Raw genomic sequence first — 18921 nt, forward strand, 5'->3', positions numbered from 1 at the left:
AGGGGATATTTTTCCAGTTTATTCCCCCTACATCCCCAGTGACTGGATTAGTAAGTGGCACACAGTGAAACTCTCAATAAATGTCTGCGGGATGAATGCGCACCTCCCTTCTACCAATGGGTAAAACTGAGCCCAGAGAAAGCGCCAGGGCCAAAGCAATTTCAGGAGTTGAGAGCGAAGGCGGGACTGGTACAGGAATACCTGACTCCGCAGGAGGACGCGCTGCGCTGTACTTACTAATTCTCCTCTCCACACAACTATGTTAAATCCTACCCTTCAATTCTCAAGGTTAAAGTAAAAGCCAGGTTGCCTGTGAGGCTGGAAACAAAGCACCAAACGAACGGTTTCCCGGGCATCCAACAGACGCCAACACGCCCCGACACTGTCGCATGACCAGTTACGTCACGTGACCAGCGGAACACAGCTCCAGGCACCGCCATTTTAAAAATGGCGGCTCCACTGGGCGGCATGTTCTCTGGACAGCCACCCGGACCTCCACAACCTCCGCCTGGGCTCTTGGGCCAGGCTTCGCTTCTTCAGGCCACGCCAGGCGTTCCGAGAACTTCTAACAGTACCTTGGTGGACGAGTTGGAGTCATCTTTCGAGGTAAGATGAGACGTGGGCGTTTGTGTTCCCAGCCTCCCCGCCCCCGAAAGGCATGCTGCGCGTGCGCAGGTTATCTGTTTCAGCCATATCTCCACCCGCTTACAAATAAGGAAACCGGGTTCAGAGAGCGTAGGTCACTTGCTTTAGTCCGGCCACATCGAGTCGTGGCCGGAATTCTCCTCTAGTAGGCTGCCTGGAGAATCCCATGGACAGAGGAACCTGGCAGGCTACATGTCCATAGGGTCGCACAGACTCAGACAATACTGAAGCGACTTAGCACGCAAGCTCAGGCTGGCGAATATGCGTCACCTTGACGTTTCTGGAGGCACGCAGACTGGAAGTTTGTCTGTACCCAATCGGGGGACCCTTCTTGGTTCTCAATAGGTTCTTCCTGTCTCACTCCATCCTTGGTCCCGTCCTTGAGTATCCTTTCCTGCGTTCCTGCGTGTTACGTGCTCATCCTCTCTAGACTGCAGTGTCCATCATTATGTCCTGTGTCCTTTACATTGGGCTCCACCCTTAAAGGGTCCTGACATAGTGGGTCTCTTGGAGCTGATATGGAGTTATTTAAAAGTTACAGTAGGGGAGGTTGGTACTAAGGACTGAGGGAGGAGGAGGAGAGCTGGGGGGTAAAGAGAGAGAGGCAGAGGTGACCCAGACTTTGAGTTTTGCTGAAACTCATGTTCACTTTGGTTGCATATGACAAGTTTTAAGTCAGAATAGTAATAGATGGTGTGTCATCCAAATATTGCCCCAAATGGTAATTATATAAATATGTAATGTTTCCTCCCTCCCACATCCATATACAACTACAACTTGGATATAGTTGGGGTCATCAGTGCCTCACCAGCCTGGGAGATTTTTCTCTTTCTTTTTTTAAATTGAAGTATAATCAACATATACTAGTTTCAGATGTACAACACAATTGGATATTTGTATGTATTACAGTGATCACCACAGTAAGTCTAGTTAATATCTGTCACCATACATAGTTACAAAAATTTTTTTTTAATTACTCTGTACCTCCCATACCCATGATTTGTTTATCTATTTTTAAAGATTTATTTGTTCGTTTATGACTTCACAGGGTATCCTCAGGTCTTCATTGCTTCGCACAGCCTTTTCCAGTTGTGGGGAGCAGGGGCTGCTCTCTAGTTGGGGTGTGCAAACTTCTCATTGCTGTGGTCTCTCTTACTGTGGAGCACCGGTTCTAGGCCTGCGTGCTTGAGTAGATGGGGTGCATGGGCTCAGTAGTTGTGGCGCACAGGCTTAGGTGTCCCATGGCACTTGGGACCTTCCCAGACCAGAGCTCAGACCCATGTCCCCCAGATTGGCAGGTGAATTCTTTACCACTGAGCCAGGAGGGAAATCCCCATGACTTAAATTTATAACTGGAAGTTCCTGCCTTTTAGCTTTCACCCATTTCACTTATCTCATCACCTGTCTCTGGCAACCACCAATCTGTTCTGTATATCTATGAGCTTGGTTTTATTGGTGGTGGTGGTGGTGTTTTTACGGTCCATATATAAGTGAGATCATACAGTATTTGTTTTTCTCCAGCTGACTTACACCCTCGAGGTCCATCCATGTCACAAATGGCAAGATTGGGTCCTTTTTTATGACTGAATGATATTTCAGTGTGTATGCCATAATTTCTTTGCTCATTCATCCATTGATGGACACTTGGGTCTTTTCTATATGTCTCGGCTATTGTGAATAAATACTGCAATGAACATGGGATACAGATACCTTCTTAAGTTAGTGTTTTTATTTTCATCAGCTAAATATTCGTATGTGTATTATGTTTTATTTATCTATTTATTTATTTATATTTTTTAAAAGGGACAGAGGAAACTAAAATTCCTGAGATGAGTTTTCCTCCCGTCCTCTCTGGTGGCTTTGCTGACTCTGAAGGAGCAGCCCCAGCTTTCTTTGCCAGCTTGTGACTGGCTGGCTTCCTGGATGAGATGTTTTCTAGTAGCCACACGTTTCACAAAGCAGGTGCATGCCTGCTACATCCCAAATCCAGTAGGGGTCACCTTTCAAAGTAATACACAGAATGGGCAGTCTGTTTTTCCAATTTCTTGATTGTTAGAGGATTTTCCCTGGAGAAATCCTTTGATTTTTCTGAAGGGTAACTGCAGGCAGGGGAAAGGCTCTCACATTTGGTTGATGGCCTAAATTTGAACCTAGACTTGCTTGCCTCACACCTGCACCTAGTGTAATATGCTTACTAGGAAACTAGGTCCGTGCTTTCCTGAGGTTTGAGATTTCTCTTCCTCAGCCCCCTATCCCCACCCCAGCTCCCATCTGGTTCTCTTTTTGGCCTTTCTGTACTGTGATGGCCCTTCTTTGTCCATTTCCTGAGAGTTACCCTTCCACAGAACTCCTGTGCGCCTAGATCCATGTTCCTTTACTGGGACTTGTTTGTTCATATAACACCACTTTCTCTTAGGCTGTCCAGTCAGTCAGTAACATGTATTTATTGAGCATCCACATTGTGCCAAACAGTAAGACAGGCAAAATTCCCAGCTGCTAGTGAGGCACAGCTAATAATGAACTGAGAGAATGGCACAATATCAGTTAACCAAGTTAAAAACAATAAAGCAGGGCTTGAGGTTGGAGCATGAGCAGGAGGGACACCATTTTGAAAGAGTAGACAGGGATAGCCTCTGAGGAGGTGACAATTGATGTGATTCCTGGATGTGTGATGATACGTGTCATGTAAGCATCAGAGGGAGGGGCTACAAATGGGACTGGAGTAGGGATCCAGACCTTTGTGTGGAATGAGATAGCCGGGAAAGGAGCAGCAGTGGGAGAGAGACCAGATAGGGGTGCCTGCAAATACCGGCTTCCTCTGTGGGCCCGATCTCAGTTTACCAAGTTTCTTCATTGATACAATGTCTCGTCATTTGATATGCAAACCCAGAAGCTGTCAACTAATTGAAGGACATCAGGAGAAGTTATTTCTTACTCTAGAGTAAGATTCTTGATGTGTGAATGACATTTTTTTTCTTTCGTGATATTTTGATCACACAGGCTTGCTTTGCTTCTCTGGTGAGTCAAGATTATGTCAATGGTACAGATCAGGAAGAAATTCGAACTGGTAAGAATTCCCTCATTGCTGATTTTACATTTGGTATGTTTCAATCCTGCTGTATCCTGAGAGAACTTTTCCAGGAATAAGATTTGTGTAGTCAATCTATATACTGCTGATTTTTGTTCATGTCACTCATAATGAACCACTTAAAATGAATGAGCTTTTCATGTTGATACCAAGACAGAGAAGGCCAATAGTGTGTACTGCTTTTAAAGAACTGAGTTTTGTGCTTCCCCCTCCTCGTCCCAAGTTCTGTCCCCAGAGAGGTACTTTTGATGTCTTTGTACTGTGTGTTAAATGTTTAATTTCAACTGGAAATCGTGATGTTAACACATTACTGACCAGAGGGTTTTCACAGAAATGAATGTGTGTGGCTGGTGTTTTGTTATGTAAGCGAAGACTGAAACATCTCTGGTCAATAACATTTGGGTAACGAAAGACATTTATATGTCCCTGGTCAGTGGGTTGTTAATTGCCGGATCTCTGCATTGTCTTTCTTTGGAAGAACTTTGTACTGTTGGTAGGTAGGTCTCTTATTCACTTGATAAATGCACGGATTATCTGCTATTTAATGTTGGTTACATAGGAGGTTGGTGGTCAATATTATTGCTGTGAGCAAGATTAGAACCCCTGATCCCATCTGATATTCTGACTGTTCATTTATGAGAGAGATATGTGTGTCTAGTGTTTTTATTAATTTAATATTTTGGTCTTTTTTTTTTTAAGGTGTTGACCAGTGTATCCAGAAATTCCTGGATATTGCAAGACAGACAGAATGTTTTTTCCTACAAAAAAGATTGCAGTTATCTGTCCAGAAACCAGAGCAAGTTATCAAAGAGGTATAAGCTCAGCTTTCTTCCCAAGTTTAAGGAAGAACAAATGTTGTCAAAATTCCATTTACATTTAAACTGAGGTGTTCCATTTGCCAACTAGTTACAGTGGGGCTTCATAGCTTGAGTGTAAAATGTTGGTTGTCAGTGTTCATGACAACCTGGACCTTAGGGGTGGGGGTGGAAAGCAGGGCTTCAAACAGAACAGCCTTTACTTGTTTCATACATTAGTTTCTGTGGAAGATTTTTCTTTAAAAAAAAAAGTTCTACTGCTTGAAAATGTTGAGAAGCCATTAATGTAGATGATAAGCTCATGTTGGACAGAAACTAGTCTGTGTCCCTGGTGCCTTATATACAGGAAGGATTCTAGGCAATTTTGTTCAAGGAATCAAAAAGTCAGTGTTCGTTCCAGGCTCCTTGAAACTCAAGACTTCATTTACCTCAGTTGTTTGAAACCAGAATCTTGGAAATATATTGAGGTTGTCATTAATGGCATTTTGTGGGTTGGGCCAGGGTCTGCTCCCTGCAGTGTGGAAGAGAAGAATCTTCTTGCCCCAAACAGCAATTCCTTCAATGGAAAAAACTAAATTAGAATCATTATTTTCTAATAATTTTTAAAGTAACTTCTCCCACAAGCTGAGCAATCAGTCAAAATGTTTTTATTCTTTGATACCAGCTATTAAGAAGGTGAATGGTAAGAAGATGATATTCCTGTAATTCACCATATGAAATCATTTCCTGATTTGAATACCTGAGTGATACGTATGTTCAAGGCCAGGTCTTAATACAGAATTTTAATACTGTTATTCATTAAAAAAAACTCTTAAAAATTAGGGTTTACTACTTCATAATCTGAAATGATAGAATGGTAGCTGTGAATTCTTTTAAAACAGTTAATATGTGTTTCAGATCCTCAAGTGTTTACATTCTTCTCACAGTAGGCTTTGGATATAGAAATGTTGGGTGCCCAGAGGCCAGGATAAAAAAGAGACTGATTTTTTTTTTGGCTGCCCTTTGGTACTTTGGAATTTTGTGACTTGTTGTATTACTTATTAAAAGAACATGAATTAGAAGTAACTCAGTGTTAAGCAGGCATCTTTCGTGGAAAGAGTTGCTTTGGGTTATTCAATTATGCAGCTAAGCAGAGTAATCGGCCTAGTATGGCTTAGTTGATTCTGTTTTGAATTTACTTCTTAGCGCTGTTAACTAATCAGGAATTACATTCATTTTTCATGAGTTTGCTCTGACTTTATTGCTTTGATTGCTTTCATTTGTAGGATGTCTCAGAACTAAGGAATGAATTACAGCGAAAGGATGCTCTGGTCCAGAAGCACTTGACAAAACTAAGACATTGGCAGCAGGTGCTGGAGGACATCAACATGCAGCACAAAAAGCCAGCCGACATCCCCCAGGGCTCCCTGGCCTACCTTGAGCAGGCGTCTGCAAATATCCCTGCACCAATGAAGCAAACCTGAGGAAAGGCACCCGAACACTAGCTGGTGCCGGAGTCAGCCCAAACACTATTTCACTAAACATCTCTTCTTGTAGACTTGACGTTTTGGGAGAACTCTTTGCCAGAGAATGAGATGATTTTTGTTTTGTGCTCTCACCTAAAATTTTCCCCCTATTTTTGTAAGTGTTATTTCTTGAGTACTTTATAAAATGCTTATTGCTGTGGTAAACCAAGTATATTGTCTTTAGCAAAGTTTAAGACTGTTAGTGTGATGCTATTTACAGATTTTTTATGTTGTTTTTTTTTAATGCTTGCTTTTATATTGTTTTTATTTTTGTATGACTCAATCTCTCTGTATTTCCAGTTTTAGATTAGTTTGTATGATATGATCTGAGCGCATATCAGATGATGAGGATTTTGGTTGTAGGCTTTTGTGATAATTTACTGTTCAATGGCAGTATATAAAAATATGCAACTTTTCTGTTTTTCAAGACTTTGAACTACCTCAAGAAGAGGAGTCTAATGCACAGTGTAAAACTTCCAGAGCCTCACAGTGAGAATATTTTATAAATAGATCAGAAGAGGAAGAGGATTATAATATCGTAGCTTAGTGTAGTGATTGTTACTGTACTGCAGTAACCTAATGCTTTAGAAATCCGGTAGTATCCTTAAATTAATGTTGACTTTTATTTGGGGTAAGTTTATCTTTTGTGTAGTGTTTATTTACCTTTGGGGTGCAGTGGTGGGAGCAGTGATAATGCCAGTGATGTTCACTTCTGCAATAATGAATCAGTTTAACACAGTGGACCCTGCTCTCAACAGAGGCATTGGTGAATATGAACTTGCTGTGATCATCTCTTGAGTTTTAAGTTTTGTGTGTTCTGCTCTTTTGGAGCAGATTTTTTTTATTAACAAAGGTTCTTGCTAATGCTGTTGATTCCAAAGGACTAGGACCTTGAAGTGGTAGGTGGGCTGCAGGGTGCATAGGAGACTCGGTGTTGGGAAGATACCTAACCCTCTGTTGGCCACAAAGGCCATCTCAGTTTCTCTGTTGAACTGTTGTTGAGAAATACAAACCAGCATTGTGCCCTGTCTCCTTAGATAAGGCTTTCCTTTCTCTATTGTTTACAGTCCCTCATTAGATTACACCCCATCACCCACAACCCGTGCAGCACTGTCTTCTGAACAGGCAGTACTTCTGTGACTCAGTGTCTTGGCTGACTTTGTTTTCTCTGGTCTTGAAGGCCCCGCCCCACCCACCTTGACATCCACTCAAGTTTCCGTCTGGCCTGGATGCCACCTGGTCTCCACAGCCTCTGAAGGCCCTCCATCACATCCCCAGGACACAGGACCTCTTGTTTCTTCTGCCAGCGTTGCTTGGTTCTCCCTCTGGGGTTAGTGATCTGTCTCTTTGTTCTCATGAAAAGTAGGCATTATTCCCCTCTGAATACAGAGGGACCATGTGTTATTTTTTATACGTAGTACTTGTTTTCCTGTGCTTTCATGTATGGTACATAGCCTGAGGCCAATGAATTCCTTCAGTCAGAGTGTATAGGTAAAGCTTTTAAAAGTTGTTTTTAATCACATTATCTGATTTCAAGGTTGTTAACCTGATCACCTTATGCCAGTCAGAAACTGATTGGCAGCTTTAGATTTCTTGATTAAAAACCTAACCGATAACATTTTAGACATTCTTTCAGTAATGAAGAGGTTCTTAGTGAAAAGTTCAGAAACTGTTCTATTTGGTGCTTACTAAAAATATTTTGAATTAATGTGTGTACCAGTTATTACGATTTCTTTACTAAATTCAAAAAGTTTTCTGTCAATAACATTTCACTAAATATCTTTTTCATTTTTCGTGATGTATTTTGCTGGTCACCTAACACAGAATACCCTCTAGGATGCCGCCTCCTTCGAGCAGAAAATAATGAGGTATCAGCTGGGATTTCTCTCACCTTCTCTCAAGGGATGACAGACCCACCCACATTTTGAGGGCATCTTTATTCCCTTCCTGTTCTATCTGCTGAAGCATTTACACTGTGTAAGACAAGGCTTTCCTCAAGTGATGTGAGGCCAGGCCAGTTGCCTTCTGCTGGATTTAACCCGTTGGGGGCTCTGGTCTGCGGGTCACTCCCTGCAGCTCAGTGTTCTTGGTCTCCCATCTTCAGCATTCCCTTCGTGATACTTGAGCACCACCCGGTTGCCTGGCCCCTCATTCGGTCTCCAGCTCCTCCACATACTCTCACCTGCTTCACTTTGACACTTGATCATCTTTTTTTGAACTCATTCTCTTTAACACATCTTAACTTTTCTCTTTCCTCTTCTGCCCAGCCTATAAATGTCGACATTCCTAAGGGTTCGGTCACGGGCCTCTGGAGGCCACGAAGGAGCCCTGCTCAGTTTTCTCAAAGGCCTTGCTCTTCCCGGATATGACAGGCGTGGTGGGGTAGTGGAGCCACGTTATTTCTGCTCAACACAGACTTCTTTAATGGGCAGTCAGTCCTTGCTCTGAAGCTCCTCAGCCTGACCAAGGCTTTTTCTCCTAACTCTCCTGCTATCTAAGCTTCTTGCCCAAATCTTCCTTGGCTCTCTCTACAGGTGTCAACTCTGTATCAAAATATGAAGCCTTTTCCTGCCTCCTGCCTCCTCCCCTTAATTCAACACAGGTGTTTCTCCTGAGACACGGGGAGACTTGGCCCTGACATCAGACACTGATTCAGCACTGCTGGGCTGTGTTATTCTCCTGTGAGACAGAAGCAGTCTAAGGGAACCAGCCTCCTAGACAAAGCTGCTCTGAGACCATGTTAGAGTAAAACAAACCACTTCACAACTCTGTATAAGCACAGGAAAAAAGAAAGGTCACACTGCCACCCCTCAAATACCAAACATTGTCCTGGCTTAAAAAAAAAGTGACTGCAACTTTATTTTTTAACCATTTGCAGCCATTTATCTCTAGTCGGCCTTCACTGTTGTTGTTCAGTGGCTAAGTCATGTCCAACTCTTTGCGGCCCCATGGACTGCAGCATACCAGGCTTGCTTGTTCTTCACTATCTCCTGGAGTTTGCTCAAACTCCTGTCCATTGAGTTGATGATGCCATCCAACCATCTCATCCTCTGTCATCCCTTTCTCCTCCTGCCTTCACTCTTTCCCAGCATCAGGGTCTTTTCCAATGAGTCATATTCACATTAGGTGGCCAAAGTATTGGAGTTTCAACTTCAGCATCAGTCCTTCCAATGAATAATCAGGGTTGATTTCCTTTAGGATTGATTGGTTTGATCTCCTTGCTGTCGAGGAGACTCTCAAAAGTCTTCTCCAGCACCAAACTTTGAAAGCATCAATTCTTTAGCACACAGCTCTCTTTATGGTCCAGCTCTCACATCTGTATATGACTACTGGAGTAAGATAAGATCCAGTCATAGAGTTTCCTCTGCTTTCTGACAGCATCCAATTTGGAATGAAGCCCTGCTGTTTTAGAATCTCCTTGAAATTATCCAGTGCCAAAATCTTACAATAGGATCTTTCTGAAACACTTTCTGAGAAGCCCCATGATTCTTCATGATGGACATTCTCCCTCTGTTCCAACAAATAAAAAACCCAACTCATTCAACTATAGCTAGGTTTCTGGTGGTCTTTGCTCCTCCAACTATCTCAGTGTATGCCTCCTGGAGGGCCTGACTGACATGTTGCTGTGAGCAGTCTGAGAGAATCGACAGCGGGGGAGGTTGGAGACTGGCTCACTCACTGTCCAACTGGCAGGAAGATCCATCCTGAGTGGGATGTGAGTTCCAGTGACCAGCACAAGAGGGTGGCCTCGTTGAGGATTTTACCAGTGCTTCCCTGGGCAAGTTTCCCAGTGGAAGGGAACTTTTGTCAATGCACAGATTCAATGTTGCATATAAGAACGGTGGAATTGGCTGGTTAACACTCCACTGTCTCGACTCAGCAAAGGGACAATGACAGAATAACTGTTTAATACTCAAAGGCCTCTATGAGTTCCTGGAGCATCTTTGGTTTTCCCCTGCAGGGGGAGAACAGACAGCTGAGGAGCTAGTTGGAGGCAGCAGATCAAAACCAGCGTTGCACCTTGGGGATGATGGTGGAGATTAGTGCTCTTCTTAGAAACCTGAAGGATGCTAGGAAACTGGTCCCAATCATAGCTCTGTTTACTTTTCCAGACTTGCCCTTGCAGAATCCAGGCAGAGGCTGGAGACCGAGTATGTAGCAAGTAGCCCCAGTTGCACCTGCTGTTGCACTGATACTGGAGCACTAAGGGCTCAGGTGTGCAGTGTGCAGCTGCTGGTTGCACAGCTTCACTCTTTTCTCCCCCAGCTAAGAAGCAGTTGGCAACTGGGAAATGTTCCTTTCCAGGTTTGTTCCAGGAATACATTAATTCCTCCTCTCTGTTATAATATAGCCTAAAGAGATACCCTGTTTTTCCTCCTACGTCAATTCTGAATCAGTTCATTTCTCTTCATGTCTGCTGTTAACCTCCAAGTCATCCCCATTATCTCTAATATTATCTATCAATATTATCTAGGGTACAGAGAGGTAGAATTTCATTCCTTGCTGGTGAAGGTGTAAATTGCTAGAAATTTTTGGTAATTTGGTAGTATTACACAGAAAGCCTAGGCATATCCTTTGATGCTTTATTTCAATACTCAAGGAATATATCCTAAAGAAAAAATGATAGATGCATGCCAAGATGTACTTAGCAAAGATAATTATTTGTGTATAATCTTAAAATTTAGCCTGATCTTTTAGTCACATGCAACGAGTTAAAACTGATGTGGGGACTCAATAAAATTCTATCTCTGTAGCATATGTTATGCTGAATTAAATAGCCTCCTTTGTTAGTCATCATGGGAAAATACTTCAACAAAAATAGAACTACCTGTATGTACTCTTTTTAAAACACAAAACACTATTCTATAATGTTCACTTTAAGCATGAAATAAAACTAAAAAATACTTGATACTGAAAAGTAACAGGACATGTTACACGGACGGAAACAAGTATTTGCATTTAAAAAAAGTATGTTATTGGGCTACATGTTTTAATTAGGTAGTAAATTTACTTTCAAATTGTGAATCTGAGTTGTAATTGCATTTCTCTCAAAATGACCCAAGTGCATGAGCAGCTACATTTTATTGGAGATGATCTGACTGAGGTTAATGTGAACTCCCTGTTTCCAAGTTCAGCCTTTGTATAATTTCACCTCTGAAAAATCAATACAAGTCACAACCATTTTTATTGCCCAGTTTAAAGTTTTATTCAAAGAGCAAAGATTTGACAGTGCATGGAATAGACAACTGTTTATAGGCCACCTGCTGGGCCAGCACCAAAGGATTGAGGATATATTTTTCCCACTGAAAGTTGTATTGAGTTTGTTAAATTGCAGTGTTCCATCAGAGGATCAGACAACTCAGCATGGACTGACAGCAAGGTCAGCACTGAACGGCCATTCCCAGTTCCCTCTAATCTACTGAGCATCCATGCGATGGGGAAACAACACACCACGAGGCAAGACTATAGGTTCAGTAGGTCTTTGACTTCAAAGAACAGATAATCTAGAAACTGTCACAATCCAGCTGATGCCACAGTCGTTGAGGTTGAGATGTATGACAGGGTCAGGCTCCGTTATTCACAGAAAAATCCTGGCAAAGCTTAATTACAATTCATGATTAGAATTATTACCCATATTTTGTTTAAACCTCAAAAAGCCCCTTTGAGGTAGGTGTTAGACCCTCTGTAATCTTCATATCCTGGACCTAGGAAGTCAAAATATTTGATCCAACCATGCCAAAGTCTGCTATAGTCCATTACTAGTAGTTTGGTTTGGTTTTTAAAAACTGGCTTTCCTGGTTATTCTGAGCTTTGTTTTATTCCCCTTCCCATTGAGGTTACGTGTGCATTTTGGAGTTATTTACATAGAAACACTTTAAAGTGAAGATCCTAGGAAAAATGAAACCACTTTCAAAGTAGACCATGGAAATCACAAAGTCTGATATTCCACAAGGTGGTGTGCAATCTTATGGACACTAGAAATATCATGTACAGGTCATCAGTAACATTAATGATATTTCCCTCTGGGTGCTTTCTGACAACACTGGCTTGTTTCATCTTATTATCACAATGAAACAGTATGAAATGTTAATGTAAGAATTTGTTTTAGCTATATATGTAAATCATATTACAAGCAAGTTATTTGGTTGGTTGGCTTTTTAGTTCATTCCTTCAGTCAGGTGTTTCAAAAGAAATGTTTTTCAAATATCCTCTTTATGCTATCCCAAGGATCAGTTTAGAAGGAAAAATATTTGGTAAACCATTCCTGGTGTGCTGAACCTTGCTTCTGTTGGACTTCTTTGGGTTGGGCTGTATCATCATCTTGTGTCCTAAAAACAAACAAGTTTTCTTAGATGGTTTTGAAAATTATTCAGTAAACAACTTAATATGCCATCATCTTTTCAGGGAAAGATAACTACCACTTTACTCTTAAAAAGATATAGAATGTGATGGGTTGATACTGGTAGCTAGAAACAAGTTGTGAAGGATGAAGATGAGGAGAGAGCATCTAATTCCATTGTGGAAACAATGCTCTCCATTATTTCACTTAAAATGAATGAGGCATATTTTGCAACATTTACTATTTAAAAGAAAAAATATATATATAGGCTGAGCTGGGTCTTGGTTGCTGATGGGGGCCTTCTTTAGTTGTGGCAAGCGGGGCTACTCTGTAGTTGCAGCGTGCGGGCTTCTCACTGCAGTGGCTTCTCTTGTGGTGCTCGGGCTTAGCTGCCTCATGGCATGTGGAATCTTCCCAGACCAGGAACCGAACCCGTGTCTCCTGCACTGGCAGGTGGGCTCAACCTCTGGCTCCCAGAGAAGTCCGAAATATTTACTATTTATTTCAGGCACAAATTAAATAATAAACCCCTTTCAAAAAAAAGTAAAAGAAGAAATGGTTAATGAATATAAAATTACACTTATGGCCTCTTCAAAAGTTACCTAATGTGCTCTGGCCTTTCAGTGAGGCTGTGAAATTAGTCTAATAAACTGAAAAAGAGAGATGATAAGTAAGTACAGTGTGTACCTATCTGAAAAGTCTCTATCTGTACTTGTGAAGCTTCTTATAAAACAGTGGGAACACAGCTTTAGAAAGGTGTGTGATAATGAGATGAACAGTGGCCAGGATCAGGCTGGCTCTGGCTCTGGCAGTTAATAGACCATGTGCTTGGGATTCTAGGCCTCAGTGTCCTCAGCTTCGAAACAAAGGGCTGGACTTGCTCAATGATTGGCAGGGGGTCCTTCCAGCTCCACATTCATTTTTGTTCATAGTCTTGGGCAGGCAGGGCCTTTGGAAAAGGAACATTTCAGAAGAGGCCTCTTCTGAAAAGCAAACTCAAGAGTCCATAATTCAAGATTTAGCTCTGAACAAAAATTGGGCAAGAAGGAAAATCAATAATAGGGGAAATCACACATTTCTGGAAGAGAAGCATGCTGTAAGGGTTTTTGGAAAACAAAGCAGTATCAGAGAGCACCATATGTGATCAACCAAACCCACAGATTAAGAATAAAATTACAAGATTATATAATGAATCTTGAGAAATAACCTTTTAATAATAGTGGGAAATTGCTGAATAGTTCTATGCCAGGTCTTGTGCTGAGCATGTTCTATGGATTAATTCCTTTAGTTTCACATGAATCTGAAGAGGTAAGTGGTATATTATCTTCATTTTAGAGGTGAGGAAACAGAGATGTCAAGTGAGCTGCCCAAAGCCACACAAGCTAAGAATGAGGAGGACCAGAATTTGAATCCAGACTCAAGGCCAGATGATGACAGCCCATCGTTTGTGTGAACCACTCTGAAGTCATTGGCTAAGTGATTCAGTGTCCCCTGTCTACTCATCCATGGAAAAGAAAAAAAAAAAAAAAAGCTTTCTGGAATTTGTTATCAGGAATAGTATCTCTTCTAAAGAATGACCTATTTCCCTTCTCATAGATAATCTTTCTTTTTGGCTGAGTTGCAGTTTGTCCAAGGCAAGGCTTGTTTTGTTATTCTTTGTATCAGCCCAAATGCTGGGTATTTAACAGGTGCCAGAAAGGAATTCTAATTTCCCTCTTGTCTACAGAAAAATGGAATAATAGCTTTGGCCCTCTGCGTGCATGCTGAGTCACTTCAGTAGTGTCTGACTCTTTGCAACCCATGTATCATAGTCTGCCAGCCTCCTCTGTCCATGGGATAATCCAGGCAAGAATGCTGGAGTGGGTTGCCATGCCCTTCTCCAGGAGATCTTCCCAAACCCAGGGATCAACCCCGCCTCTCTTACGTCTCCTGCATTGGCAGGAAGGTTCTTTGCCACTAGCACCACCTGGGAAGCCCAGCTCTGGCCCCCTACCTTGTGGCAGTTTGCACATCTAGAGATGGCGTGGGTTTGTAGGGCCGGCCACAGCTGGGACCTGGGTCCAAGCTGGGTGACTTAGTTATCGGAGGGGCATTGATCCTGGAGCTCAGGTCACCACTCAGAAAGTTCTTAGCATAGGAAGCGAGGTTTGGCACACTGACCACTCGGCTGGGCACTTCCTCCATCTTCTTTTTCTGTTGGTATTAAAAGAAAGGCCTGTTAGTGCCACCTAAAAGAAGCATTATTGTAAAAGTAGGTAAGCCTGCCATGCCAGAATTATGTGAGCCAGAGACAATACTTTTATTTATATATTGCATGTTGTTGTGCTTTAAAAAAGGCTCACAATCTCTATCCAAAACTTCTGGCAGCAAATGTATGTTTTCATTTAAAGTTTTTAGATTTTAAAAGGCACCCTCAGCAGAAGCTGGCCCACGCTGTCCTCAAATACATTAATATTTCTGGAGTGAACCTTACATTTTGTCACATGAAGAGGGATATATAAAAATAAATGAGCTCACATGAATTCAACTGGAGGTAATGAATTACCAAAAAATAGAAACTTTTTAGTGCTTTAGGATTTTGTGATAGCAGATGAGAAATCTGGATGTGACTATTCTCACTGTAATACATTGCAAAAATATAAAAGGAAAAAAAAGGTGAAGTGAAGGATTCTTGCCCTTCTCCTTCCTATCACCAAGATATAGCCACTATTAGTAGTGACACATATATAAAAAGTTTGGAAAATTTAAAAAACTCATAAAAATTATACATAATCTGCCTTGTCAGATATAAACAGTTTGCTAGTAATTTGTACTATCTCCTGAGGGTCTTATTTTCAATGAATATTTCTCTAAATGAATGCTAGACTGTTGATAAATAAGCTACCATTATCTTTGGGGAAAATGAAGCCAGCAGAATTATGTGATGCATTGGAACCAGTAGGACCAATTTACCTTCATGGAAGGGGTCAAATACCCTGGGTGAGGATTGAAAGAGAAGGATCGATTCCGATGGGACATTGCGCTGGGGAACGCTGCATAGTGAAATCTTCTCTCCTCCTGGAAAAACAATACGACTGAGTCTAAATGAGCCTAACTACACAGCACGCTGAGTTTGATTTGAAGGAAGATGGCTGTGTGGGGGCAGATTACAGAGAGGAAGAAAGATCAGGGAAAAGGGGAAGTCAGTGGGAATCAAATTACAATCCACTGAGGCTTTGAGGAAGCACCTTTATTTCTGGGGCCTTTGTATCCCCAGCCCCTCTTGTAAAGGAAAGGGCAAGCTTATTTGGAATGCCTTAGGGAAATCAGAGATCCAGGTACTCTTAGCATCTGAGAAAAGTCTACTGCAGAAAGTTATTAGCTAAGGCAAAATAAAAAAACACCCAGGTACAATTGTTCTATGGTCTTCTTGGCGGCTCAGTGGTAAAGAATCTGCCTACCAATGCCAAAGATGTGGATTCAATCCCCAAGTCAGGAAGATCTCAGAAGGAAATGCAACCGACTCCATTATTGTTGCGTGGGAAATTCCATGGACAGAGGATCCTGGTGGCCTACAGTCCATGGGGTTAGACAGTCTAAAAGAGTTGGACATGACTTTGACTAAACAATAACACAATCGCTATATGGTCAATCTTTTATCTGTGTCATTTTCCATGGTTTTTCTTTCCAGATGTCTTGTTTTTAAAATAAGGTCCAGTTGTAAAATTTCATCTGTAAAAACATTGATAAGTATTTCTAAGAGATAAGGACTCTTTACAAAACATAACCATGATGCTTCTGTCACACTTAACAAACAATTCCTTGTTGTGTGTTAGTCGCTTAGTCAAGTCTGACTCTTTGCGACTCATGGACTGTAGCCTGCCAGGCTCTATTGTCCCTGGAATTCTCCAGGCAAGAATGCTGGAATGGGTTGCCATTTCCTTCTCCAATTCCTTATTAGTATCATCTAATTTTCAGTTAGTGGGTTAAGTTTTCCTCATCATCTTGACATGAAGCAGTGTGCCTGGGGAGCAGGAGGGTGCAAGGATGGGTGTGAGTTACAAGTGTGTGTGTGTGTTGTGGGAGGATGTGTAGCTGTGTAAGCCACTATAAGACCATTGATTTTACTCTGAGAAGGACAAGGAGCCATAGGTAGTACTGAACAGAGCTGTGCTGTGATCTGTCTTACATTTTACTAAAATTACCCTGGTTGCTGTGAGGTCAGCAGAGTAGGGTGAGGCTGGAGTGAGTGGGGAGTCCAAAGGACTCTCACTGTAAGAGGCAGTGGGGCCTGGACCAAGGTGGCAAAGGGAGAGACACAGGGAAGTGGCTAGACTTCTCATGCGGCTCACTAGCTGACCCATGTGGGCCACGCCGACAGAAGCAAGTGTATCAGCCAATGTCCCCAGAGCTAAATGTAAACCACTGGGAGCTGGCTTATAGAGAACTTTCAACCAAAGCGTGGAGCACAGGAAGGCTGGACAAATCCTAAAGTAATGGTCAAAGTGAGGAGACAAGGATGTGAGGTCCAAGTCATTCTAGATTTTCCCAAATTCTATAGGTTAGCAAAACCAATACCAACAAACAGGCAGATGGTGTAGGACTTGGGAGCAGAGTGATTATTTTTGCTTTCTACTTTCCTGTGTTAATTTTTTCTAGTGAGCATGTGTTATTTTATATAACAGGGAAACAATAACCGAGGACCTTTTGTAAGGTGGTTTTAGGTTATCAGGAATACAGTTTTAGGCCCCCAGGGAAGTGCCAGGCTAAAGTGAACGCCCCTGAAGCCTCACCGTGAGCTGCTTGATGATCTCCTCCCTCTCCTTCAAGCGGGTCTGCAGACGGCCTATGAGCTGAACGTCCTCCGGCCTGGATGCCCCCTTCCCTGGCTTCTCTCCGGAATCTTTCAGTCTGTTTCAAGCAGGCATGCAGTTAGCCCCTGTGCCGCAATGACTCAACTGCGAGGAGGGAGATGTGGACATGATGGGGATGCTGCCATGTGCTTGGCCTGGCTGGCTACTCTCTGTTCACCAAAGGGGAAACTGAGGCCCAGGGTCAGCCAGTGAGTTGGTTGCAGAGCTCCAGGTGGATGGAGCCCAGGACCCCAACTCCCAGTCTGACATGTGTCATTCCTGGGCTGTAGGGCCCAGGAATCAAAGATCTGTGCACATAGATGTCACATTCACTGGGGCTTCAAGAACCAGGGAAGTTTGGGGAAAGTGGCCTTGGCTGGCAAATGTCCCCACTGCTGCTAACGACAGCAGATTGTGCTAATACAGATGTGGTTCTATCGCCATCTCCTGGCAGCCAGAGAGCACGGCATGAGCTGGTTCTGCAAAATAGCGGGGTAGCAGGTACCCACAGCCCTTTCAGTGTGAAGCTGGAGAGAAATAACCTGTGGACGGTGGTGGAGGGAGGGGAGCTGCAGGTGATGCACTGACTAGTTGATAAGAGGCCAGGGCTTGGGGTGAGAGGACCCAGGCTCTTAACCCAGTTCTGTTTTTTTAGGTATGGAATGGGTATTTTGCCCATAACCCTCAGTTCCTTCTTTAAAATGGGCATGAAACTGGGTGGTTGTGAGGATTCAATGAGATAATGTATGCCTGGCACATGGGTAAGAACCCATTAGATGGTAGATGGTAAAACCTACTCCAGATTTTGGATGATTTGCTTTATATTGGAGACAGTTGGGGACAGTTTTTAAAAGCACAAGTTAAGGGTAAGACAGGTGACATGTAAAGTTACTTAGTGCTGCTTGACCTGGTCACCTTGTCACTAACCCTGATCCCCCAGTCTCTTCTCAGCAGTCAGAAACGACCCTGTTAAAAGGTGAATCAGAAGCTCTTGCTTCTGAAGCAAGGGCTTCCCCATGCACTCCACACAAATACACCCAAACCCGTTCTCACTCAGTGGAGCATCTTCTTTATCCCTCCCAGTTATTCTGCCAACCTTAGTTCCTACCATCACTCTCCCATTCATTCCACTTAAGCCTTCTGGCTGTTTGGTCTTGGAGGCAGGCCCCAGGGCCTTTGCACTTGCTGTTCTGTCTGATTGGAAGCTCTTGGTCCAAATATCGCTCTCATTTCCATGCCTCCTTATGCTTAAATGTCACCTCCTTGCCCACCCTTGGCACTCCAGATATTGATCCTGTTTTCCTTATAGCATTTTCACTATCTGTTATGAAGTTTAATATTTGTTTGTTTACTCTTTGTCAGAATCTCCATCTAGAATTTGTGAGTGCTATGAGAGCACAGTTTTTGTTTTATTCCCACTGTAACTCCAGAACCTAAAACAGTGCAAGGCACACAGAAGGCCCTTAACAATTATTTGTTGAATGAATAGATGAATGCTTGCAAGAAGGGCTCTTGGTTTCTTAATCTGTCCATGGGAATAAGCTTCTACCTTTAAGAACTTCTGTGAGAGCAAAAGAGACACAGATGTAAAGAACAGACTTTTGGACTTTGTGGGAGAAGGCCAGGGTGGGATGATTTGAGAGAATAGCACTGAAACATGTATATAACCATATGTGAAATAGATCATTAGCCCAGG

General features: G+C 42.5%; 2 protein-coding genes across 4 annotated transcripts in view; one reads left to right on the top strand and one right to left on the bottom strand.

Annotated features, from left to right (window-relative positions):
- Positions 1-416: 416 nt before the first annotated feature.
- Positions 417-10805, top strand: MED28 (mediator complex subunit 28). The gene is made up of 4 exons (XM_010860203.1): positions 417-606; positions 3646-3712; positions 4433-4545; positions 5814-10805. The coding sequence occupies exons 1-4, from the start codon at positions 448-450 to the stop codon at positions 6009-6011; spliced, it is 537 nt and encodes a 178-aa protein (XP_010858505.1). The 5' UTR covers positions 417-447; the 3' UTR covers positions 6012-10805.
- An 807-nt stretch (positions 10806-11612) lies between these two features.
- FAM184B (family with sequence similarity 184, member B) overlaps positions 11613-18921 on the bottom strand; it is a 120401-nt gene continuing 113092 nt past the window's right edge. For all 3 annotated transcript variants that reach the window (XM_010860201.1, XM_010860199.1, XM_010860202.1), the window contains exons 15-18: positions 17166-17283; positions 15346-15450; positions 14387-14586; positions 11613-12382 (exon numbers count right to left, since the gene is read on the bottom strand). In XM_010860201.1, the coding sequence (XP_010858503.1) occupies positions 12289-12382; positions 14387-14586; positions 15346-15450; positions 17166-17283 (517 nt within the window). In that variant the 3' untranslated portion in view covers positions 11613-12288. The remainder of the gene's footprint in view (positions 12383-14386; positions 14587-15345; positions 15451-17165; positions 17284-18921) is intronic.

This window comes from Bison bison, unplaced genomic scaffold, assembly GCF_000754665.1.
Source record: "Bison bison bison isolate TAMUID 2011002044 unplaced genomic scaffold, Bison_UMD1.0 scf7180017864464, whole genome shotgun sequence".
Classification (NCBI taxonomy): domain Eukaryota; kingdom Metazoa; phylum Chordata; class Mammalia; order Artiodactyla; family Bovidae; genus Bison; species Bison bison.